The 24,155-nt window shown below is 50.8% G+C and overlaps 12 protein-coding genes across 12 annotated transcripts; 6 read left to right on the top strand and 6 right to left on the bottom strand.

Moving 5' to 3' along the window:
- Window positions 1–21: 21 nt before the first annotated feature.
- On the top strand, window positions 22–1,443 carry N7462_007692 (phosphatidylinositol-specific phospholipase C; the record flags this gene model as incomplete). Its single annotated transcript, XM_057079410.1, has 1 exon — window positions 22–1,443. The coding sequence occupies one exon, from the start codon at window positions 22–24 to the stop codon at window positions 1,441–1,443; it is 1,422 nt and encodes a 473-aa protein (XP_056932080.1).
- A 245-nt stretch (window positions 1,444–1,688) lies between these two features.
- N7462_007693 (mitochondrial 54S ribosomal protein uL10m) lies at window positions 1,689–2,738 on the bottom strand (the record flags this gene model as incomplete). Its single annotated transcript, XM_057079411.1, has 1 exon — window positions 1,689–2,738. One exon carries the CDS (start codon window positions 2,736–2,738, stop codon window positions 1,689–1,691), a length of 1,050 nt encoding a protein of 349 aa, XP_056932081.1.
- A 275-nt stretch (window positions 2,739–3,013) lies between these two features.
- N7462_007694 (anthranilate phosphoribosyltransferase) lies at window positions 3,014–4,377 on the top strand (the record flags this gene model as incomplete). Its single annotated transcript, XM_057079412.1, has 2 exons — window positions 3,014–3,340; window positions 3,403–4,377. The coding sequence occupies 2 exons, from the start codon at window positions 3,014–3,016 to the stop codon at window positions 4,375–4,377; spliced, it is 1,302 nt and encodes a 433-aa protein (XP_056932082.1).
- Window positions 4,378–4,889: 512 nt separating this feature from the next.
- N7462_007695 (Rpo12/RPC10 RNA polymerase subunit family protein) lies at window positions 4,890–5,195 on the bottom strand (the record flags this gene model as incomplete). Its single annotated transcript, XM_057079413.1, has 2 exons — window positions 4,890–4,941; window positions 4,990–5,195. The coding sequence occupies 2 exons, from the start codon at window positions 5,193–5,195 to the stop codon at window positions 4,890–4,892; spliced, it is 258 nt and encodes an 85-aa protein (XP_056932083.1).
- A 511-nt stretch (window positions 5,196–5,706) lies between these two features.
- On the bottom strand, window positions 5,707–7,591 carry nar1 (iron-sulfur cluster assembly protein NAR1; the record flags this gene model as incomplete). Its single annotated transcript, XM_057079414.1, has 2 exons — window positions 5,707–7,413; window positions 7,484–7,591. The coding sequence occupies 2 exons, from the start codon at window positions 7,589–7,591 to the stop codon at window positions 5,707–5,709; spliced, it is 1,815 nt and encodes a 604-aa protein (XP_056932084.1).
- Window positions 7,592–9,521: 1,930 nt separating this feature from the next.
- Window positions 9,522–10,686, bottom strand: N7462_007697 (putative formamidopyrimidine-DNA glycosylase; the record flags this gene model as incomplete). The annotated part of the gene is made up of 2 exons (XM_057079415.1): window positions 9,522–10,029; window positions 10,094–10,686. The coding sequence occupies 2 exons, from the start codon at window positions 10,684–10,686 to the stop codon at window positions 9,522–9,524; spliced, it is 1,101 nt and encodes a 366-aa protein (XP_056932085.1).
- A 454-nt stretch (window positions 10,687–11,140) lies between these two features.
- Window positions 11,141–11,784, top strand: N7462_007698 (MIX23 family protein; the record flags this gene model as incomplete). The annotated part of the gene is made up of 2 exons (XM_057079416.1): window positions 11,141–11,213; window positions 11,261–11,784. 2 exons carry the CDS (start codon window positions 11,141–11,143, stop codon window positions 11,782–11,784), a joined length of 597 nt encoding a protein of 198 aa, XP_056932086.1.
- A 579-nt stretch (window positions 11,785–12,363) lies between these two features.
- On the top strand, window positions 12,364–14,983 carry N7462_007699 (peptide alpha-N-acetyltransferase complex A subunit NAT1; the record flags this gene model as incomplete). Its single annotated transcript, XM_057079417.1, has 4 exons — window positions 12,364–12,445; window positions 12,506–13,602; window positions 13,632–14,466; window positions 14,529–14,983. The coding sequence occupies 4 exons, from the start codon at window positions 12,364–12,366 to the stop codon at window positions 14,981–14,983; spliced, it is 2,469 nt and encodes an 822-aa protein (XP_056932087.1).
- A 567-nt stretch (window positions 14,984–15,550) lies between these two features.
- Window positions 15,551–17,167, bottom strand: N7462_007700 (Tim22-complex subunit TIM54; the record flags this gene model as incomplete). The annotated part of the gene is made up of 3 exons (XM_057079418.1): window positions 15,551–16,141; window positions 16,210–16,976; window positions 17,065–17,167. 3 exons carry the CDS (start codon window positions 17,165–17,167, stop codon window positions 15,551–15,553), a joined length of 1,461 nt encoding a protein of 486 aa, XP_056932088.1.
- Window positions 17,168–17,985: 818 nt separating this feature from the next.
- Window positions 17,986–20,186, top strand: N7462_007701 (serine/threonine protein kinase CBK1; the record flags this gene model as incomplete). Its single annotated transcript, XM_057079419.1, has 4 exons — window positions 17,986–18,626; window positions 18,724–19,227; window positions 19,331–19,807; window positions 19,874–20,186. The coding sequence occupies 4 exons, from the start codon at window positions 17,986–17,988 to the stop codon at window positions 20,184–20,186; spliced, it is 1,935 nt and encodes a 644-aa protein (XP_056932089.1).
- A 712-nt stretch (window positions 20,187–20,898) lies between these two features.
- On the bottom strand, window positions 20,899–21,676 carry N7462_007702 (spliceosome assembly protein PRP11; the record flags this gene model as incomplete). The annotated part of the gene is made up of 2 exons (XM_057079420.1): window positions 20,899–21,594; window positions 21,665–21,676. 2 exons carry the CDS (start codon window positions 21,674–21,676, stop codon window positions 20,899–20,901), a joined length of 708 nt encoding a protein of 235 aa, XP_056932090.1.
- A 188-nt stretch (window positions 21,677–21,864) lies between these two features.
- On the top strand, window positions 21,865–23,863 carry N7462_007703 (uncharacterized protein; the record flags this gene model as incomplete). Its single annotated transcript, XM_057079421.1, has 4 exons — window positions 21,865–22,033; window positions 22,079–22,550; window positions 22,619–22,709; window positions 22,766–23,863. 4 exons carry the CDS (start codon window positions 21,865–21,867, stop codon window positions 23,861–23,863), a joined length of 1,830 nt encoding a protein of 609 aa, XP_056932091.1.
- Between the last annotated feature and the right edge of the window lie 292 nt (window positions 23,864–24,155).

Below are 24,155 nucleotides of genomic sequence, written 5' to 3' on the forward strand. Positions count from 1 at the left end.
TCCTCCCCCTCGCCATCCACCATGGTTGCCGAGCATCTCACCATCCGCAACAACACCAGCACTCCTATCATCCTCAAGCGCATAGAGCGCTTCGAGGCACCGAAGGAGAAAAGGGGTGATGATATCGCCACACTGGCCATGAACTTCACTCGAGTTCTCACCAATACCACTCGTGCCACGGAGCCAGTCAAGGCCATTCTTCCGGACTCTCGTCCCTTCGACGAGCAGAAAGGCGTGGATATTCATATTGAACCTTTCACGACGAAGAAAACTGAACGAAAGGCGTTTATCCACTCTGACAAGGAACGTATGCGACTCACCTTTGAGGTTGAGGGCGAACGGCACTCGATCCAAACTCCTGTGCCGACCACTGAGTCGGCGACCATGAATTGCGAGTCTGAGCACCCCAAACACCGCCTCACAGGCATCTATGTGACGCCCGAGTCGCATCTCGCGATCTTCTCGTCGGCGAACCTCAATTCCTGGATGGGTGAATTGCGCGATGGCACCCTGCTCTCGGCCCTGTCCATCCCCGGCACGCATAACTCGCCCACATGCCTCATCGCGCCGCCGTCGGTTCGCTGTCAGGCCGTCAGTCCTCGCGAACAGCTGAGGAATGGAGTGCGGTTCTTCGACATCCGAGTCCAACCTCAGTACCCCGACGACCCAAACAAGGATGAATTGATCCTTGTCCACAGTGTCTTCCCCATCTCGCTCACGGGCAATAAATATTTCCGCGATCTTATGAAGGAAGTCAACGATTTCCTTGAGCACAATCCATCCGAGACCCTAATCATCTCGCTCAAGCGCGAAGGCCCCGGTAATGCCAAGGATGAGCAGCTCGCTCACATCTTGTCCCGTCACTACGCCCGTCCCGACAGCCGCTGGTGGGTACGGCCCAAGACTCCCACCCTGGGTGAGGCTCGGGGTAAAGTAGTCCTCATACGCCGGTTCAACCTTCCCGACGACCTGAAGAAAGAACATGGTGGTAACGGCTGGGGCATCGATGCTGCTGCATGGGCGGATAATACCCCCAATGCCACTTGCCCCAGTGGCCAGCTATGCATCCAGGACTTCTACGAGGTTCAGGAAACAACCAACATTGAGAAGAAGATCCAGTTCGTCAAGGAGCAAATTGACCGTGCGAGTAAAGCTCGGTATCCGTTTGGCGTGCTACCCGGACCACAGGAGGCTCGGCAATATCCCTTCTTTATCAACTTCCTCAGCGCAAGCAATTTCTGGAAAACCAATACCTGGCCTGAGAAAATTGCAGCCAAGGTAAACCCTGCCATCGTTGACTATATTTGCCGACGGCAGAAAAATGACGATGGCGATTGCTCAACCGGTATTCTGGTGACTGACTGGGTTGGTTTGGATGGGGATTGGGATCTTGTGCGCTGCATTGTTGGCATGAACGCCAAGCTGCAGTTGAGACAGAATTAGTCCAAAACATTGTTGGACGGATTGGTCGTTTATGTGACAGTATCTAGGCTCTAACACCTACATAGTCTTGTTTTTGAATTCTGAAAGACTTATTCATCCCCAATTTCGGGTTAGAATCACTTCACCGGGGTGTATTTCTCGCACAGTATACAGCCATTTTAGGCAAAAACAAAAGCTAAGATCCTCTAGGATGAACGACCAACAGTATGACCTATTATACAAGAATGAAAATGGCATCGGCAAACTTAGGATGATTCGCCCTTGTCGCCCTGGGGCTTCTGCTCTTCCTCCAGAACGCTCCTCCGGCTCTCCATAGTAAAATACAAGCTCTTTCCAGCGCCTTCCAAGGTGCTAGTGACGCTGGATCCCATGCTCTGCAAAGCCATGACAAGCTGGGAGCGAAGGCCATCCATGCCACCTTCGATGCTTCCAACCCACTTGGTCTGATCGATATCAAACACCTCGCCATCCACGCGTGCCGCGAGAAGGTTAATCTTCTGCAGGCCGGTTTGGACAATGGGGTCGTGGTAGTCGGGGTTGCCTTTACGCGTAGGCGCAGGGAAGCCAGCCTCCTTAGGGGTGAGGATTGAAAGGGCGGCCTTCATATGTTCGGGGGAAACGGCGGGAATGGAGAGAACAGCGATGGGTCCAACTAGGATATCAGCGAGCTCGTGTCGGCCCTTCAGGTGCTTCACCGCTGCGTGCGCAGCTCGAGACAAATCATGGCTCAGGAATGGGTCATCCTTGGATCCAGAGTGCAGGGGCAATTCAGCAGAGGTCTGTGTGACAGGGTCGACGGCGCTTGGGGGCTTTCCGGAGGCCGCAGTTGGCCGGAAGTATTCGACGATTCGCACGGCAACCTCGAAAATGCTGGTTTGGATTGTCTGAAGCTTAATATGGGGAGCCAGCTCCGGGGCAGTTCGCCCTTCAGCTGCAATCTTCTGGTCAACCTTTTGTAAAGCCTTGTTCAACTCTCGTCGAATTGAGGCCCATTCCATGGATTTGAGGTTGTTGTGCTGGAAGATCACCATGAGAGGAGAGGTACGGAGAAGGGAGGTATATTGACGCAGGAGCTGTGACCGACGATATTCCGGGTTGCGGTGTGACGGTGGCTGAATAAGAGAAGTCTTTGAAATCGGCGCTTTTGAGTGTGTCATCTGCTCAATGGATGCAGCTGGGGTGATTGCTGGAGAAGCAGCAGCAGCCGTGCTGGCTGCCCGGGAGGCAATTCGTAGCTCATTGTGGCACCGGAGAGCCTGTCGTCGAAGCGACAAAATTGGTACCCTCGGTGGCATTGTGAAAATTGTGTGTGAGGCGCGGGTGAAATGGATCAACAAGACCCCGGGGATGCAAAGGCAGGTTGACGGGTGATATTTTTTGAACCCTAAACAGGAAAGGCGTGAATTGAGGCGGTCACATATTCTGCCGGACATGGATGCGGCGGCATGAGGGACATTGAGTCACGGCTGGAACTATTTCTTTTGCTTTTTTGTATCGCTTCGCTTATTTGTGTAACAATTGGCATTCATCACCCGGAAGAAGAGTCACAGTTGACTTTCCTTTCACCATCATGGCTTCTCCCAAGCACGAAAAGCCGGAGGTTGTCTCCATCTCGCCGCTGCTCCAACGCCTGGCATACCCCGCTACAGCGGAAATCAGAGTTTCTGCCGATGATATAGCTTCGGCTTTTGCTCTGATTTTCGAAGATCGGTTGTCAGATATTCAGACTGCAGCTCTGTTGACCCTCCTTCATTCCACAGGAAAGGACAGACAGGCGGATGTGATTGCGAAATGCTCCAACCGCATGCGAGAGGCTGCTTGCCAGATTGAGAAGACCGAGCTGAGAAAGGTTGTCAAAGCTCGCGGTAGACGTGAAGGCTCCTACCAGGGAGGCTTGGTAAGTCTCATACAATTCTTCTGAAGCTCTCTCCCCTTTGCTGACGTGTTCAATTCTACCAGTGTGACATCGTCGGGACTGGTGGAGATTCACATTCGACTTTCAATGTCTCTACAACGTCCTCCATCATTGCCTCTCCCCTTTTGATGACAGCCAAGCATGGCAACCGTGCTCAAACTTCTTTCTCCGGATCTGCCGACGTCCTCAATGCCGTCCAGCCTATCCCCCCTAACATCTCCGCCGTCAATGCCAGCAACATTAGCAAGGTCTACGAGGAGACAAACTATGCTTTCCTGTTCGCCCCCAACTTTCACCCTGGAATGATGTATGCCAACCCTGTCCGTCGTGGACTAGGTCTCCGAACAATCTTCAACCTTATGGGACCTCTTGCCAACCCCATTGAGTGGGCTATTGAAGCCCGAGTTGTAGGTGTTGCCTACCAGAGCCTTGGTCCTGTCTTCGTTGAAGCTCTCAAGCAGGCCGGCGCCAAAAAAGCCCTTGTCGTCTGTGGTGAGGAAGACATGGATGAGATCAGCTGTGCTGGGCCAACCAACTGCTGGAGAATCTCAGAATACCCCAACCCGGACTACAAGCCATCTGATGATGATGATGAGGAATGCTCCTGTGATGAGCGAGAGAACCCCAAGACACTGGTCAAAATTGATACTTTCCAGCTTCACCCCTCAGACTTTGGCCTCCCTGTCCACCCTCTCACTGAAGTCTATGGTCGCAAAATGCCAAAAGACAATGCGGCTAAGCTCATGAGCATCCTTCGAAATGAATTGCCCCGGGATGATCCCATCCTGGAATTTGTCTTGATGAACGTGGGTGCTCTCCTAGTCACATCTGGTATCTGTGATGCCGATACCAGTGACATGGGGCATGGTGATGACGGCAAGGTGATCACTGAGCGTGGCCCCGGTGGTGGCCGCTGGAAGGAAGGCCTGCGCCGAGCTCGCTGGGCGATTGAGAGCGGTCAAGCTCTGAAGTGTTTCGAGAGCTTCATTGCGGTCACCAACAAGCTTTCATCAGCCTAATCCTTGATCGCTTTTCGGGGTTTGCGATATGTTCATCTCGCGAGTCCTTGGGGTAGTCTACCTCTTTGCTTGATGTCATGTTATGTTCTATTTTTGAATTGTGATAACTCAGGATGCTTCTTTTTTCTCATGTACCCTGTGGAGGCTCCAGGATCTGGACTTGAATTTCGTTGAAAATATTTCACATTTCGGTTGTTTAACAAGGAGGGGATATCCAAGAAAAAAAGGGTAGAAGATAATGCAATGGAAATGTACACTGGCAAATACGGGGCCTAACTTTCATTTTGCAGCAGCCATTTGTGCTCAGCCATAAGAATTGTAGTCTCATGTATTCCATGAAAGCTAGTTGATATATTTGCAACTCCAAAGCGCCTTTTGATGCATATTCACAAAAGAAAAATAAAAAAAGGATAATAGATAACTCGAGTCCATTTCCTTCGAACTCCCCCACCGTCCAAGGCTTTTTCCGAGAGGCCCGAACATTTCATTTCACATGCGAGGAGGTAAACATTTTAACGAGCCTCAAATTGCACCATGCTATCCCAAGCGAGAGAGAAAGTCAGCCTGAGTGGTCATCAAAGAGACATTGGGAGAAAAACAGATCAGTCTTACCGCTTGGTCCGCTCCTTGTATAGTACGCGGTGTCCGCAGTCCTTGCACCGAATCTGGTCGCCGCGCTTCAATGGCACACGAGCTGAGCACTCGCCACAGAGGTAGGCGATCGAGGGGCTGTCAATAGCCATGGAGCTGAAGCCGCCCTCATTGCCGCCGAAACCGCTCTGTCCACCCATGGGGACCTGGTAAGCTTCACGAGACATGGTTGTGGTAATAACTGGTTTTTAACTCGAAAGCTCGGGCGTGATGATCGTTCTGCGAATGTGCGATGCGACAAAAAGGCAGGGGTCGGCGATGGAAAATGGGGGATCATACGCAAGTCGGCGAGATTCTTTTTCTGCCGCGAGAGGCTGACGCTGACTAATACTTGAAGATCGACTGTGGATGAGTCAACTTAATGCCTCAGGCTGTAAAGCCCCAAAGGCGGCAATGGAGTATTCGAGAAGAAAAGTTTGTCATGTACGTAGTACTCAACCCTCTACTGTTGAGGTTGATTGACTATTGCCAAAGGATTGATTCTATTCTTTGATAAATCTATAGGAGATGACTGAAAAAATCCAAGTTTTCAAATCCAACACAGCAAAAGCAAAAACGCCGTTAATAATGATCATAAAGTCAAACCACTGGTATATCCCCGGATGATATGTAATGATGGAAGCGCATCCTGGCGCTATGCAGTAGATCAATTGAACATAAACACAGAAAGTGAGTGTTTCACCACCCCCCACCAATTTTCCCAGCAAGCTCAGCCACTCGTTGAGTGTCATTATTCTGGGGCTGTTCTTTACCCACGTCGCTTTCCACTTTGCGATAGGTTGTATATACCAACTTGGAGAGTGGAATACCCATAAATTGCGACCAGTGAAGCAGTTTCTCATGAATGTGCGCTTCCTTATCTATGGGCGAGACGGTCTGAAGCTGATTCGATTCAAGCTCTGTATCTGAGTCCATCGAATAGTAAGCCTCGTCTACACGGGCAAGCCAAGCACGCTGCTCGTGAGGGGATGGCTTAGACGCAGCATCAGCATTTGGAGTCTCTGCTGCAAGCATAGATCCAGTAGCCTCTCTGGCGTCCTCGACACGAATTTGCCCGCCACCGTTGGTGCAACCACCGGGACAAGCCATGACCTCCACATAGGCATAGTCAGAACCCGATGAGCCGCTAGAGGCAGTATTGCGGGACATTGGCTGGCGTCTCCCTGCAGCAATGGGCTTTGCTCCCGGCATCTTGGATGCTCGAGCGGGCTTTAATTTACGGACGAGATTCTGAATGTTCCGAAAACCATAGTACCTAGCCGCTTTCAATATGGTCTGGTTATCGGAAGACATCAGTATATACTCGACCACATCCGCATTGCGCCCGCGGTTTGTCACAAGCTTGCTTCCGGGGTTCCGGGCTTCGAAGGTCTTGAGAACATGGTTTAAATACCCGCCAGATGTACCTGTTTCAATGGATTGATCGGCGAAGGGATGCCGAGAGGATGTGAAAAAGTCAAGTACTTTTTCAGGGAATGGCAGTGTGGAATCGGAAGGAAGCGGTTGCAGTGGCAGACTGGGCAATGAAATCCCTCGGGATGATGCCAGGGAGAGTAGCTCGCGGGTGGTTATCACACAATCCACATCCCGCACTGGCTGATGCGGTTCCAAGCTACTTTGGTTACCAGGAAGTTGCCAGGACACATCTGTCAGCTCTTCACGACTGGCTTCCAGCTTCTTATCGAAACATGGCATGATTGCCAGATGCCAGATGCTAGATGGTGGAACACCGAGAGACTTGCTCAAAACTGTTTTCAGGAAGGTCCCAGACAACGCCTGTGGAGACTTCAAGCGTGACAAGTGCGGGAGAACAAATGGATGGGTCTTTTCAGCATAGCAGATCCACCCGGGACAAGCAGATGACAGAATCGGCCGTTTGGGAAGAGCGAATTCCGAATCACTGGCAACCGAGCCCGGGTCAGTGATAGATTCGGAAACCTCATCTGCAGTGAGGACCAAAACGGCATCTCGTGCGGCATTCGTATCCACAACCCATGTAAAGCCATTGCCATGTTTTCCACCTGCTCGTAATCCTTGGGGCCCACGTAGGAAATGATCGATCATGTATCCCGCCTCTTTTTCCGAGATCCCATAGGTGGCAGCCAGGCCAGCTCTGACTTGCGGGCTTACGCTGGCGACAAAAATCTTTCCCTCTCCATCGGTGGCTATGTTTCCGAGTGCTGTTCCATGCTGTCCTTGTACAAAAGGAATTCCCGGATGGGCGTCGAGGGTGTTCAGGACCTCTGCGTGAGATTGCAAGGATATCAGCACCGCTTCAGCCGAGGTGACACAGCCGGAACAGGCAAGGCAATCTGTCAAAGAAATTTGCGCCGGAGGGAGAGTCTCTGGCTGAACTTTATCTTCTGTTGTTACTTCGTATGAGTTCTACCAAATATTCGAAGTCAGTCAAAAAGGCTCATAAGGGCCAGTAAAAATGTATCCCGGGAATACTGACCTCCTGATCTTTTGAGCTCTTTTGCGGAAGGTTCTCTACAGGCTTGATGCACGCGACGCCTGGAGAAATGAAATCATTCAGATCGTCTGCCGACAGAATCGCACTCATGGTGGCGGGATGCCGCGTTGGGCGAGAGGAACCCCGCACTATAGAAAGGGCTCAGTATGGTATTGAGACGCCTTTGTCCTTGATTACCGAGGGTATGGCAAGATAAAGTCCTCTCGATATAGGTCTGGAGGAAACCTACAACACCTGCAAGACTTCCTGAAATAAAGAAGAACGAGGACTTGAACCAACGAGCGTCGCGCGCTTTGTCATCTGTGGCGATATCGCTCCGATAAGCTTTGACCGCCTGCAGTCACGGCCGGACACCATGATTGGCTGGTGTGGAACTACAGCATCTTTTTGAGTTCGCCCTCTCTCGGCCGCATTTTCTTTCAGTCCCATGTCCAATTGGGTCTCTTTGGACACTTAGAGGGGCTGCAAGTTAAGGAGGAGAGTACATCTGACATTACGTTGAGTCGGCCTGAAAAGTGCTTAATTAATCCCTTCACCCGGAAGACACAGACGACGTATTCGTGGCCGAACGACATAGATTCCACGATCACACAGTAACATACTTCATCATCCTGAGTTCGGTGGCACACCTCTATATGAAGACTAAAATTCTAAACTCAAATATTGATGCCTTCAACAAGAGCGTCATCCAGATCCACTCGATCCAACTCCCATAATGGCTTCGGCGGTCGGCACTCGGCGCAACTCGAAGATTCCCAACACGGGGGATGAATGTTGAAAGTCTACAGCAGCACGAGTCAAAGCGTACAGAGAACCTTTTGTGTCCCTCCTGGGCATTTAATACGTATTGCGAGATGAGCCGCTCGAAAAAGTATATCCTTATAAGCCCAAGGATGTCAAGCCTCTTTTCCCATTCGCCCACAACACCGGTCACGGCTCTGAATAAGAAGATTTCGGATACTTCCCTGGCACTTTATTTTAGTGAAGACATTATCGGGAGTCCCAGCGACGCAAGGATTCCAGACAAACCGATCTGCATCCTCAATTTCGCCAATGAGTACACTAAGGAGGCTGGAGTGATGCGCACCATAACCCAAGAAGAGCAGCTCTACCATCACAGTACTCTGTCGTCAACTCTCCCAGTGATTAGATCCATTGGGGTCTCTTGAATGATCTACTCCCCTACAGGTCGCCATATTCAGTGAAAATGAAGCCAACGATTATTTACGGCGGCCCCTGGGCGTTTTCCTGTAGTCAGTGCCATCAGCTTAGCAGCAACGAGCCGCCTAGGCTTAACGCCAAATCGAACATTCTACCGTGATTCAAAAGAGCGAACTCTCATGGAGGACAACATGAGCATCATTCTACGTTTAGCGGCTATGAATTATGAATCACCATCGAAGACTTATTCTCGGCGCTCTGGGGTGTGAGTATTCCACCACCCACCGGGAGAAGTATCCAAATGCCGGTCAAAGGTACTCCGAAACAACGAATTCTAAGGGTGGTTCGAAATGATTGTATGCGCCGTATTAGACAATAAGGATGGCAAGGATTTTCAACGTTTTGGCCCTGAATTACACCTTATTAGGATGTGAAAAAAATTCACTCAGAAGAGACTGTATTTCCATTCTATATGCGTCTCAGTAGTAGAAATTCAAGCTATTTCGAACCTTTTACCACCTCGCACAATATATAATGATGGATAGCATTGCTCTTGTGGTCCCGTAGGAAGAACTTAGTTTATAAAGTCATTTTTCTCGGCATAGTGCATTAGGAGCGGTCTATAGTTATACAGCATCTACTTCAGGATCTGTTTTATTTATAACCCCATAAGGGAAGGAAGAGTGGCCAGAGCTTATCCGACAGAGGTTGTCGTTAGTTTTTTGTTAAAGAAAATATATTCATCACCATTCAATAGATGCTCAATACTATCCAGAAGATGTCTGACCAAAGGGAACTTGCAGGATACTATACTTAGTGTGGAAATCAAGATATTTCATAATACCTTACCTACAGAGCCTCAGTTCCGTGACCGGGTAGAGCGACGCCTTCCGAGCGACTCTGTACTTGGTTTCGATTCGGCTCCCTCCTTTTTCACATTTCTACCGGCGGTCTTCTTTTGCGAACGGCTTTTCGGCTCCGAAATTTCGTCCTCCGTATCACTTTCCTGCTTCACAACACGCTTTCTCTTCGAGGCGGACTTGATGTCAGAGGCTTCTTCGTCAATTTCTTTCGCAACAGCTCCGGTTTTCTTCTGGACTGCTGGAACAACAGCGCTTGTACGGCCGCCAACTGTGAGGAATGTGATTTTGTCTCCATTTGGCAGAGCTGCTGGTTGGTTCTTCTTTCCCTTTCCCCATCGATGTTTGAAAAGCCAGTGCTCTGGGAATTTTTCCGAGTCCGCCAGTACTTCGAGGGCTGTAGAACAAACATAATGAATAGAGGTGTTGAGTTCCTTTATTTGGTCATTATTCAGAGTGTTGCTATACTGTTCAGGGTGGATTTTTGCATGATATAAAATCTCGTCACTAGGGTACGTGTTAGAACCACAGATAGGCGAGGTTTAGAAAAAAGACCAAAATCATATCTTACCCCATCCAATTCCCAATTCCACTGATATTGGCCTGATCCAGCAAAAGGGCCTTAATAGGCACCTTTCTGCTCTTCAACTTGTCCATCAACCATGTCTCCGTGACAATGTCCTTGTCTGCAACAGGGTCCGGGCCGTTTTCCTTCAGAGGCGTGTATTTCCGGATTTCGTGAGCCGGGCAATCGACTAATCGTATACGGCTGAGTCGGCGAGGGTCCACGAATGCAGCCTCTGTTGCTGGGTCATCGCTCGTCTCCAGCAGGAACTTCCAGTACTTGGGTGGCCACTCCTTGTCGGCAGGCTTGTCAGATCGGTAGTAATATGTGTCGGCATCCTTGATTTTCAACCAGCCCGCCATGCCAAAATGCATGACTGCGTGCGGTGGTGATGACATTGTGATCCAAAAATATTTTCCTTGCTGACCAGCTCCTACTATTTTCTTCCCTTGCATAGCTTTTTGAAATTCTGCAGCTGTTGTGCCAACTTTCCCATAAACGATATCATCGTGTTGCGCTTGTACCTTCGAGAGGGTCTTCCCAACCAAGTGCTGCCGAATAAAATGCACAATGCGCGCAACTTCTGCAAGCTCGGGCATTGCGTTCTGATATTCACAAATTTAGCGATGAAAGTATAGAAAATGAGGTTTGGATGCCTGTATGTATAAGTAACATTCAAGGGAGCTAGCATTCAGCTTCAACACGCCCCATCTTAACGCGCGACACGAGATCACATGATGCCATTATCGATAATTAATCAGCTAACGAGCTAGTCCTGATTAAGACATCATTTGCGCTGAGAGGCTGCGAAGATGCAAGAGCTACAACTTCATCAAGGCGTTGAATTCTCTAAACACTGCTTTCACTGGGAAGCTAGCTCAACAAGCTCTTGTGGTGCATAGCCTATTCAATCCGAAGCATTAGAGGCTTAGCCCATATTTTCCTTACTTCCCTTTCCGCCCTTGCCACCACTCATTCGATTTCCGTCCAAGCTGGAGTGGTTCTGGGCTAGCAAAACGAATCGAGGTTCTGAGGGGGGGGTACAGCACAAAAATGTCACTATCCTCAACCACAGAGGCCCCTGTGCTGACACCTCAGTTCTGCTTCGATGAAAAACTACTCCGAGGTCAGTTGGCAAGCCGAGTCTACACTGTTTGTTCAATCTAACCCCAGCATTGACTTTAGACTTCCTTCGCTTGTCTCGGTCTACAATAGATGACTCGATTGCGCAGAATTTAAATGCCTTGGTGACTCCTGCTCGTGCGGGCTTTGATCCATCCTCTACTGCGGCCCGGCAAACGGATTCTGGGACTCAGAAAACGATCGATTCTGCGGCTTGTCAGGGCTTTAAGGATAACGTGCTCTTTTCATCATGGCAGACTCGATCGGATGTTCTGAATTACTGTGCCGGCGTGGCGACCAGTCCAGATCCTGAAGACCCCGATTTGATCCTTCGAGAAACAGAATCCGCACGGGACCGCGAGCGCGTTGTCAATGAGAGACTAGATCCATACTCAGCTCGATTTTTCCCTCGAGAGGCACGAACTGAATCGCTAGCAAACCTCATTCGGAACCAGCGCACAGTGGAGGAAATCATTCGGATGCGAACATGGGGCTTGGTGAGTGAAAGATGTGGGGGCTCTTCAGTGTCTTGGGAAGAGGCCCTCGACAATTGGCGGAAGAGTCATCGACCGTGAAGACTCGTCGGGGTGGACAGATCATAGCGCATGTATGCACATGCGTATGCGTGTGTAGCCTGGTTGTGAATAGCATTCTCTCGACCTTTTACCCTCTCTATACTGGACTTGTGTTGTTCCCAAATGTACATTACTGCATATTTATAGGTGGCGTCAGCTTGATGAATTGTACGATATGACTATATTGTTTCGACTTTCCGTAACCAAAAGGACTCTGGCAGATTAGAAGTCACGATGCAGGAAAGCCCAGGCATGTGGAGATATCCCTCAGTGCGGCGTAGGGCAAAAGTTTCCTCGACAGCCTCGTCCTGGTTACACCAAGCGCCAGGTTTTGGGCGGTCACATTGATTTCCAGGCTTCTCGAATTCAAGCGCCCGGATACCAACAGTATGGTCGGAAAGAGTTGGAATCCTTCTATCACATTTGTTGGGTCATTGTCGCTGTTGGAGTAGCAGAATCGCAGGATCGACTATCTTATCGGCCCAGTCGTTCTGCCAAGGTCGGACTCGGAGAAGTCGCTCCCCGCACACATCGATTCCTCCTTCGCACAAGTCAATCTTTCCCCCAGCACCGCCCATCATGCCGCAACCATTGAGCTCCAAGGACCAGGCCTTGTTCCGTCAAGTGGTTCGCAACTTTGAGCTTAAGCAATACAAGAAAGGTTTACCTGCTCCTCCTGTCATTCGCTCGGCGCTTAGCTAATACCCTTTTCATCGCGCAGGCATCAAAACGGCAGAGCAGGTTCTTCGTAAGAACCCTAATCATGGCGATACACAGGCGATGAAGGCTCTTATCATGAGCAATATGGGCCAGTTGGAGGAGGCTTTTGTGTTGGCCAAGGAAGCCTTGCGGAACGACATGAAGTCGCACATCTGCTGGCACGTGTACGGATTACTATACCGACAGGAGAAGAACTACGAGGAGGCGATCAAAGCTTACCGCTTCGCCCTTCGCCTCGAACCTGAATCCCAGCCTATTCAGCGCGACCTTGCACTCCTTCAAATACAGATGCGGGACTTCCAAGGATACATCCAGAGCCGAAGCGCGATGCTGCAAGCCCGGCCAGGATTTCGCCAAAATTGGACAGCTTTGGCGATCGCTCACCATTTGTCAGGAGATTTGGAGGAAGCCGAGAAGGTTTTAACAACATTTGAGGATACTTTGAAGGGAACTCCACCCGTGGCGGATATGGAACACTCTGAGGCTTGCTTGTATAAGAACACAATCATTGCAGAGACTGGAAATATCGAGCGGGCTCTGGAGCACCTCGAGAAGGTCGGTTACCGGTGTACAGATGTTCTCGCAGTCATGGAAATGAAGGCGGATTACCTCCTGCGACTTGGCCGCAAAGCCGAGGCCGAGGCGGCCTACACTGCCCTTTTGGAGCGCAACCCTGAGAATTCTATTTACTACAATGGCTTGATCCAGGCCAAGGGTATCCCGGAGAATGACCAGAAAGCTCTAAAGGCATTGTACGATGAGTGGGTGGAGAAGAACCCCCGAGGTGATGCAGCTCGTCGCATTCCTCTCGATTTCCTTGAAGGGGAAGATTTCAAGCAGGCCGTCGATGCCTATATGCAGCGTATGCTCAAAAAGGGTGTTCCGTCTCTATTTGCCAACATCAAGCTCCTTTACTCCAACCCTGCCAAGCGTGATACCGTCCAAGCGTTGGTGGAGGGCTATATCTCCGGCAAGTCCACCTCCCAGCAAAATGGCTCTGCTGAGGGCAAGGATGAGTTCCTAGCTTCATCTTACTATTTCCTTGCTCAGCATTACAACTATCACCTCAGCCGTAACCTCACCAAGGCCATGGAAATGGTAGACAAGGCTATTGAGCTTTCCCCAAGGCTGTGGAGTACCAGATGACCAAGGCCCGTATCTGGAAGCACTACGGAAACTCTGTGAAGGCGGCGGAGGAGATGGAGAAGGCCCGTCTTCTGGACGAGAAGGATCGGTACATTAACACCAAGGCCGCGAAGTATCAGCTCCGCAACGACGAGAATGACAAGGCGTTGGACAACATGAGCAAGTTCACACGCAACGAGACTGTCGGCGGAGCTTTGGGTGATCTGCATGAGATGCAGTGTGTGTGGTATCTGACCGAGGATGGCGAATCCTATCTGCGTCAGAAGAAGCTGGGCCTGGCGCTTAAGCGTTTTCACGCTGTCAACACCATCTTTGACACCTGGCAGGAGGACCAATTCGACTTCCATAGCTTCTCCCTTAGGAAGGGTATGATCCGCGCGTATGTCGATATGGTCCGCTGGGAGGACCGTCTTCGTGACCACCCCTTCTACTCGCGGATGGCCCTCTCTGCCGTCCAGGCATACCTGCTTCTCAATGACCAGCCCGACCTGGCTCATGGCCCTATCACTGAGGTGAACGGTGCTGATGGTCAAGATGATGCAGAGCGCAAGAAGGCCCTCAAGAAGGCCAAGAAGGAGCAACAGCGTCTGGAAAAGATCGAGGCCGACAAGCGCGAAGCCCGGAAGGCTGCTGCTGCCAACGCCAAGGGCGCTGATGGAGAGGTCAAGAAAGAGGACGCGGATCCCCTTGGCAATACTCTTGTTCAGACCAAGGAGCCTCTCAAGGACGTCATGAAGTTCTTGACACCCCTCCTCGATCTCAGTGCCCAGAACATCGAGGCCCAATGCCTCGGTTTCGAGGTTTATATTCGTAAAGGTAAGTTTTCGGCAGCTGAATGTCCTCATTTTGCATAGGGCTAATGTGCATCCACATCATAGAAAAGCACTTGCTTGCTCTCAAGAGTCTGTCGGCAGCACATGCTATAGACCCCTCTAACCCTACTCTTCACCTCCAGCTTTTGCGATTCCGCAAGGCTCTTGATAACCTGTCTGAGCCCCTCCCGGCTCAAACCGCCGAGGTTGTCAATGCCGAATTCGAGAAACTTCTTCCTAAATCTCAGAACCTGGAGGAGTGGAATGAGTCTTACCTTTCGGCCAACAAGGCCAGTGCTACTCATGTGCACGCTGCCTTGTCTGCCCGCCAACTCCTGAAGCCGGACTCCAAGCCGCAGTGCGAGAAAGAATTGCTTGCCACCCTTGACTCTTCCAGCATTACCATTGACGAAGCTGCCGCCGCTTTCGAGTTGTTCAACAAGTTCAGCTGTGACAAGACCGCCTACGTCCAGAAGGCGAATAAGAAGTGGCCCGAATCTTCCGTTTTCCAGCTGAACTGAGCTTTCGAAGCAATTACAAACTACAAGCCCTGGGCTCTCCATCCATCACGCTCCCAGACAAGCCAAGTGGACTTTGATGGTCATAACTGCATTGGTTGAGGCCTACATCAAATTTCCCACTGACCAAAAAGCTGGTGACGAATACTTCTGAGGAAGAAATTTTGGGACAGAAAATAGACAACTTGATGGGTGACTATATTCTTGACACGAGTCAGTTTCAACCAGAAAAACCTATACAGAAGAAAGTGAATGTACAAGTATTTTTGTCCAAGATTCTACTGTAGCTTGAAAGTCATAGAATCCTACACAGCATGAACTTATACAATCTTGCATGGAGAAACAAGGTGAAAAGGGGTTATATTGCACGCATCGTCTATGCTCTCTCACGATGAATAATAAAACAGACGCCTCTAAAACTAATATACAAGCCGAGGAGGGAGGTGGTTGGATATGCAAAATAAACAAAAAATGACAGCCTCAATGCCATCCTGGTGCAAGGGGAGAAAAGAAAAAAGAACTCTCATAGCCCATCTATTATGATACACACGCTGCACACAATTTCAGCACTCAAGAACTGTCCTCGCTATCAATGTTGCCGAGGATCGGCTTCTTCTTCAGTGTCTCCTCATCCTCGCCATAGCCATATTTGATCCACATGCGCTGCCAGAAAGCGACAGGCACGGGCCGCTCCCTGCCGAGAATATATTCATTTTCTTCCCCGATGCGCTGGGCGCGGGCCTCATCCTCGGGCGAGAGAATGGAAAGTTGCATGCGAGAAGCAATCCGCGGGTCCAGGATCACGTCGTCTAGCCACTCGCGTTCTTTGTCCTCATCGTCGCGTTTGTACACGGACTTGTGCCACTCTTTCTCTGCGTTCTCCAGAATGGTCTGTTGCTCGAGGTTACCGCGGGCAACGTCGGTGAACGAGCCGTCGTCGGAGGATGGAGTCAGGTCGACGGTGACTCCGCTCAGCTCGGAGTCTTGACTGAAGGATTCGTTGCGGTAGGACCGGGAGCTGGAGGCAAGAACGAGGCCTGCAACTTCACGGCCAACGTTCTCGGCGACATGTCGTTGATTGAGATAGCGGTAAATGCGGATTGGAGTGTTCAAAAATCCAAGAAGGTGGGGAAATTCGATGGGAACGGAGCTGTCGAAAGACTGGGGAATAGAGCGAGGAAGGTTGGCGGATGGATATTCGGCGGGATAAATATAGGCGTCCTTAGGACCGGAAGGCTTTGCGGGCTTCTCTTCTTCCTTTTTTTCTCATCTTCAGGCGTCTTCTCTGTGCTGGCCTGCTCCTCTGACGGTTGATCACCAGCTGCAACGTCTTTCATGGTCTCTTCCAACGACTCTGCAGCCGTAATCTCTACCTGAGGTTTAGATGTCTCGGGGGTAGCAGCTTCGGGTGCAGGAGATGGCTCAGAAGATGGCCCAGGAGATGGAGTAGGAGGATCCAAAGGACCCAGCCAGCCCTCATGCAGACCTCGAATATACTCTTTCCAAGTATGCCGGCCGATCACGATGTCACCCTTGGGACCCGGCTCGTCATGAATGCCGATACGCTCACGCATCTCAGCCACTGCGCTGTCCACCGTGGGCTCCTCGACGGTTGCGCTCGACTCGCCTGCCTTTCGCCGCAATTTTCGAATGCTCTCAGCGGTTCCTACTCTCACATCACCTTCCCGTCGACCCTCAATCACCGTATAGTCCAAGGCCGCGGCGGTCAAGATAGGCTTGACGTATTCCTTGAAGTGGTCGCGAGCGACACGTAACCCATCACCAGGAGGAGCAGCCAGATAGACCGTCAACTTGCGACGCATCTGCTCCACCGCCAGTGGCTCATCAGCAAGATGAGCCACGAGCTCACACCATTTCTTTTGCGCGCGGCGCTTTTCCCGACGGTCGTAGATCAGCGCGCCGGCAAAGGAACCCGTGATGGTGAAGAAGATCATCCAATTCCGGGATGGCAGTTTGAAGCGGATATTCGGCATGCCTGGGTCATTGTATTACATTAGTATCTCCTGGACAGGACCTCCGAGGGAGTGTCCGAAGGGACCAGACGAGTGGAATGGAGTCCATACCCATCATTTTGAACACCGGGTTGGGTGGTCTGGGAGCCGCCTGGGGCTTGCCGGTGCCTCCTGTGGCCGCAGCCGGGGCACTCGAGCTGGAACTGTCCGCCATTGTGAGTGAGGGTTTCAATACAGCAATAGCAGCGGCGAACAGGCGGCGAATCCCAGAAAAAAAGTCGGGCCGGAAGATCCCCGTGTCACGTGCGCTATATACTGAGTGGCCGTCAAACTAAATCCTGCTCCGTCGCCAGCGAAGCCCTAGAGAATTTCAGATTGTGGAGCTACAAAGAATATAGATCATGTCTATTCTACCCTGTCTATTTGTTTTTCTAACACAAGGTAAAAGTCATCGTCCGACTGATCCCCAATTTTGACGGTGAAAAGGAGAATTCAATCGGACCGCATTGGTGTCAAAGCCCCCCGAGACCCTGCTCGTTGCGCTAAAATTCTTGATCGTGTTGACAACCCAACTGGAATGCGCTACCCCGGAACCTTTCAGCTCGCCCAGTCGGCGTCTGTACTCTATTTCTCAACTTCCTTGATTTGATGACGGTTGAGAGGTTGGTATTGTGCACCATTACAACGGGGCTAGAAGACAGCAAATATGGTCCTGAGCCAGATCAACTGCTGGCCCGAAATATACCCCTCCAACCACGATTTTTTCGTCCGTATAGTTTTGTAGAAAGAGCCCAAGCCTGGCTGTTTCAGCCATTGTAGTCGACCAGTAGACGGACTTCCCCGCGCCGGACAAGAGAACCAGGGGCAAGTTTGAATAAGAAACACAAGGGGCGGATGGCCTCCTGAGCAGCAGCCACCGCTCCTTTCACATCTCCCCGCCTTCTCCTTTCCCATCCACTTTCTCTTCTCCATCCTCCCCATCCACCGTTCAATTTCTCCCTCGATCGCCAGGGAGTCGGGGCCACCGTCAAGATGGATCCCAACAACAATAACAACCGCATGAATATGAATTACGGGTACAATGACCGCAACTACAACGCGGCCAACAGCCGTGCCTATCCCACCACCCCCTCCGCATTCCCCCAACCCATCTACCAGACTCAGGGGGCCCAGGAATACGTTGATCCCTCTAACCCTGCCTATGCCCCGGGCTACTTCGTGGCCAGTCCGTATACCCAGCAAGCCCAGTATGCTCAGCAGCAGCAACAGCAACAGCAGCAACAGCAACAATACGCGCAGCAGCAGGCCCTGCAATCGCCCCAGCCAGCATATCAGACTCGCATGGGCTACGCCAACGACGGAACCAACGGTTTGATCCAGCAGTTCTCCAACCAAGACCTCAACGCCAACCGTGGGGGCTTCTTCGGTCGTACGAACTCCCCCGGCCAACGCCCTCGCACGGCCGGGGGCTCTCCTGCTCAGGGTCAGGCCCAGGCGGCGCATCTGGCCCCCCCAGTGCCTCGCAGCCCTCGACCCCCAGCGGAGAACGAGGAACTGCAGCGCTTCCCGGATCGATACTCAGAAAATGTGCACAAGCGGGGCAAGGCCGCAAAGGAGCTGGTTACGGTGTTCTTCCATGAGAACATTGAGCGCGCCAGAGATCGCAACATGCGGTAAGTACTAAGTACTATTCTTTCGTGCCCTCCACGACGAAGTCAAAGTATAGCCTGCCTCCACTTGACCTGGAAACTAATCCTTGGTATCTGATAGTTCCGTCGACCTTGATAAGACGCTTCGAGACTCCAACGTTGCCGCGGACAACAAGCGCCAGGAAGCTGAATCGATCTCAAAGAAGGAGTCAGACTTCCTCCGATTCCTTCGGACCAAGGAGACCCCGCAGAACTTCCAGACCATTAAAATCATTGGCAAGGGTGCGTTTGGTGAGGTCAAACTGGTGCAACGCAAGACCGATGGCAAGATCTATGCTCTCAAGTCTTTGATCAAGACCGAGATGTTCAAGAAGGATCAGTTGGCACACGTTCGGGCCGAGCGTGATATCTTGGCTGACTCCAAGGACAACCCATGGCTGGTGAAGCTGCATGCCTCTTTCCAGGACTCCGCTTACCTCTACCTGCTCATGGAGTTCTTACCTGGTGGTGATTTGATGACCATGCTCATCAAGTACGAAATTTTCTCCGAGGACATCACTCGCTTCTATATGGCCGAAGTGGTCATGGCTATTGAGGCCGTCCACAAACTTGGCTTCCTTCATCGGTACGTAACTCTCAGCCTCGGGGATCCGACCGGTTTCCTGAGACCCAACTGTGGGATTATAGCTTCAACCCAAGGACCCTCAACGCTAACAAATAACCACTAGTGATATCAAACCGGACAATATTCTTCTCGACCGTGGTGGTCATGTTAAGCTCACTGATTTCGGTCTGTCTACTGGTGGCAAGAAGACCCACGACAACGCCTATTACCAGAACCTTCTCAAGAATTCAACATCAAAGGACCGAAATCGCAACTCGGGCTACTTCAATGATGCCATCAACTTGACAGTCTCAAACCGTGGTCAAATCAACACCTGGCGAAAGTCTCGTCGTGCCATGGCGTACTCCACCGTTGGTACACCCGACTATATCGCACCTGAAATCTTCAATGGTCAAGGTTACACATACCTGTGTGATTGGTGGTCTGTTGGTGCCATTATGTTCGAGTGTCTGGTTGGTTGGCCGCCATTTTGCGCCGAAGATACCACCGACACCTACCGCAAGATCGTGAACTGGCGTGAATGCCTTTATTTCCCGGATGAGCTGGTCCTCTCTCGTGAGTCAGAGTCATTGATTCGAAGGTAAGTTCTTTCATTTCGTTGAGACTAGGAATAGTGAAAATGTAGAATGCTGACTGAAATCATTAGCTTCTTGTGCGACCCCGAGCACCGTATCGGCAGCGAAGGCGGCCAACATGGTGGTGCAACTCAGATCAAGAACCACCCCTTCTTCCGTGGCGTGGTGTGGGAGCAATTGCGGAATATCCGTGCCCCATTCGAGCCGAGACTGAGCTCCAACATCGATGTCTCATACTTCCCTATCGATGAGATTCCTCAGGAAGATACCAGTGCCATCCACCGTGCTCAGGCCCGGGCTATGCCGGAGTCTCAGGAAGCCGAGATGAGTCTGCCTTTCATCGGTTATACCTACAAGGCCTTTAATGCTTTCCAGGGAAGTTAATCTCGGTCACAATTTCTTTTTGAGAATTCGTCACTGGTGGCTTCTATGCATCGGATGAGTTGAGAAGCAGGCGGGGCTTGCATCCACATCTTTTTCATAGATCCTTCCCTGGCCGAAGCATGGAATGTTTCATCTCTTCCCCACGAATCATTATTCAGCATATCAGCGCGATGCTTTCCGAATCATGACCCCGAGCGCCGTCTTTTGGTTTTTGTTGTCGATGTCTAAAGCCCTTTTGGGCAGTACTTGTGATACGCATCTCCTATTGTCCACCGGAGAATGGGCGGTTTTGTAGAGGACCAGATATTTCGTTGCATTTCACGTGATTTGCATCTCATAGTCTATTTCAGAAAGCAAAAAGATCCTCCCCTATGATATACATGAGCTTAGACCACGATGAATCCGGTAAATCCTAGAATATCGATCTGATAACATACTACTACCTGCTAGAGCATCCAAGTCGGGGGAAGGAGGGTATTCAAAGCGCTATTTTAGGAGTAAAAAGCAGTTGTTGCGAGAGTACAAATCGCCAAGGCCTTAATTTAAGCAATGCTATCGCTCGAGGTTCGTATGAAGAGTATAGACATGAAAGAAAATTTCCAAACGCCAGTGCTCCTGTCCCACCAAAGACACAGCCGTCGTCTTTTATCGTTGATTAAGAAAGAAAGAAAAGAAACTGGTCACACCACAATGAAACTGAGTATAAGACCGATCACGTCCGTAGGGGCGCCAATCCAGGCACACCACTGAATCGCTCCTCACGCTCAGTCTTGAACATAATTTGCAACCAAAACTCCTTGCTGTCTTCATCAAACCAGGTCCAATATCTACCATCCCGGCGATCAATCTCCTTGGCCTGGAGCTTGAACGCGCAGCTCTGATACGGCTCCGCCGCAACAATCAGGTACTGGAAGTTCTTATCCGGGTCTTCAACCTTCTGCTCATACGCCGACATGAAACGCACGCGCGGCATCACGCCTGGTGTGATCTCCTGAAACTGTAGCTGGAAGAGGAGGCCGGTCTGTCGCGTCAAGGGGTCCCGAATCTTGGTGATTTTGTATCCCGGCCGGCCAATCTTGATAGTCTGCTTCTTGACCTGCACGCCCATAGCCCCCGGGAGAGAGGCCGGGTCCTGATTTTTGTTCTCGCGCTGCTCGCGGGCGGCGCGGCGGGCGAGGTTGGTCTGGTGCTTGCGGCCCTGGGTGTGAGCGAGGTAGGAGCCATCATTTTGGTGGACTGTGAGACAGAGGCGGCACTCGAAGCTGCCGACATGGTTCTTGAAGAAGTATGGATCTTTATCGAGGTCAATTGTTTCCAACGCGAGCTTGCGAAGACGTTCGCGACGGTCTGCATTGGTTGCGGATTGGGAGGCGACACCGCCGCCGCCGAACTTGGAGCCTGCTCGGTTCTGGAAGAAATTAGCATCTTGTATTGAGCACATCCAAGGGACTTGTCCGATAAAATAGTATAAAACGTACCTGGAAATCCATCTTATGGCAGTCAATCCGAAAGGTGCAGATGACAAGCCGGCATAGGAGGTTTCTGATCCTGAAAGGTAAAGAAGTCGGGGTTACATAAGCACCGCGGAAGTCGCTGTATCCAAGGTACACAACGTAATGCAAGATATCAGATATCACCTCATCAAGTGCCATATAGGGCCCTTAACTCGCCCTGGAAGATGGCTGTCTCGTTAGTAGGTCAGCGTCGGTCCTTCGACGGTCAGCTTTGTACCATTCGCTATGTGGGCGCTGTTGAAGGCACAAGCGGCACCTGGCTGGGCATTGAATGGGACGATCCGACCAGAGGAAAACACTCAGGAGAGCACAAGGGCGTGCGATATTTTGAATGTCTGCATTACTGAAACCAATTGAGTTCCGCTCAATCCATCATAGACCAGTCACTTACACAGTTGACAGGCAAAAGCAATCACCCCACGGCGGGGTCTTTCGTACGCCCCTCCAGGCCATCAGAACCGCCGCGCAGCTTCGTGGAAGGCTTGCGAGAAAAATATGCCTCGGAATACGAGTCGCAGCTTGTATGGACATCTAAGCCAGCTGAAACGCCCACCCAAAGGGCCATTGAGATCAGCGGCAAGGTCGTTGAGGAGGTCGGCTTTGATAAGATTCGCAGGCAACTTGCAGAGCTGCAGGAATTGCGCATCGTTCTCCTAGATGGACTACGTATTGCGGGCGTACTTCCATCGTACGAGCAACCTGAAGATCAAGTTCGCAAGTCTGCTCAAAATATTGCAACTACATGTCCCAGGATCATCGAGTTGGATCTCAGCCGCAGTCTATTGAATAGTTGGCGCAACGTTTGGGAGATCTGCAACCAGCTGAAAAGGCTTAAAAAGTTGAAAGTGAAGTACGTAAATCTCTGGATCCTTCTTTTTATGAAATCTGCCGTCCGAATTGGTGCTGATTTAGAAACAGTGGAAATCGTTTCCATCCTCTGGAAGATGGGTTGGTCTTTGACGGCATCACCGATTTACATTTGGAAGAAACCCTTCTTAGCTGGAATGAGGTAGGCAGAAAATTCAAGTCCAAAATTTTTTTCAGTGCTAATCAATTGATGCATAGATTGCTGAATTGGCATCTCGCTTTCCTACACTCGCGTCTCTCATAGCGTCTGGCAACCAACTCGGCACGATACCTCGCCCCCTTGCCAGCGCCATCACATCCCTGACCCTTGAACACAATAACATCACATCTCTGTCTTCCATTCGTCATCTTGCAGGGATTCCAACTCTCGAACACATCTCCTTGCGAGGAAATAACATCAGCACTATCACGGACGATCCGAAATCCCCAACCCTAGACTTCCAATTCCCGGCATCTGTCTACTCTGTTGATCTCTCACGAAACGATATCTCATCATGGACATTCCTTAATAGTCTTCCGACTCTTTTCCCAGGTATTACGACTCTTCGCATCTCGAGCAATCCTCTATACGATCAGCCTCCTCTTCCTCCTGCCATCGCAGCTGCCACATCAACAATGAGCGCCTCCAAGCCCATGACAGTGGACGAGGGATTCATGCTCACTCTATCCCGTTTCCCCCCATCTCTCTGCACTCTTAATTTCAGCACAATATCGCCACAGGATCGCTCAAATGCTGAAATGTACTACCTCTCTCTCATCGGCAAAGAGCTCACTGCCACCTCCGAAGCAGAAGAAGCTGGTGTTCTCGCCACCCACCCCCGCTACAGCGAACTGTGTGAACTATACGGAGAACCCACAGTTACCAGGGCTGTAGAGGACGATGGCTCCGGCAGAAGACTGATCCATCCCCGATCCGTTGCGGCGCGGGTGGTCAAGATGGTATTCCGGCTCTCGGACTCGCAATTCTGTACAAAGGAAATCCCGACGTCTTTCGACGCGTATCAGGTGAAAGCTCTCGTTTCTCGACTATTCGACCTTCCTCCGTATGGTTTCAGTCTTTTCTGGGAAACTGATGAGTGGGATCCCATTGAAAAGTCAACCGGGGACGCGGCCGCCGGCGATTGGAGCGAAGACAGTGACGATGAAGTTCAAGCACCAGCTCCAACACCATCGGGGGGCATGAGCCGGTTCGTGAGGAGGGAAGTTGAGCTGGTGGAGTCAACGCGAGATATAGGCTTCTTATTTCAGGGAACTAGTGGCGAGATGAAAATCAGGATTGAGGTGCCTATTGTATAGTGCCTGTATATAGACTGAAGCGGATGATAATGCTTACGATATATTGCATAATGAAAAACTCTTCTTGAGTTTGTTCCTAGATGGATGAAAAGGGTTTTGAAATTTACTAAGTTGTCTTTTTATTTTCAAATATCAACTGATCAAGGTGAGCTGATCTAGAATATAGATCGCCACAGGGTATGGAACTCCCGCGAGAGAAAGAAGGGAGATATGCAGACAGGAATTGGTCCGGGGAAAGGAAAGGCCAAGAAACGCCGTGTTGCAGTGCTCACTCGCTGCACAGTCCCCCGAG

Source organism: Penicillium macrosclerotiorum, assembly GCF_028827735.1.
Source record: "Penicillium macrosclerotiorum strain IBT 26536 chromosome Unknown utg000007l_segment0_segment0, whole genome shotgun sequence".
Lineage (NCBI taxonomy): Eukaryota > Fungi > Ascomycota > Eurotiomycetes > Eurotiales > Aspergillaceae > Penicillium > Penicillium macrosclerotiorum.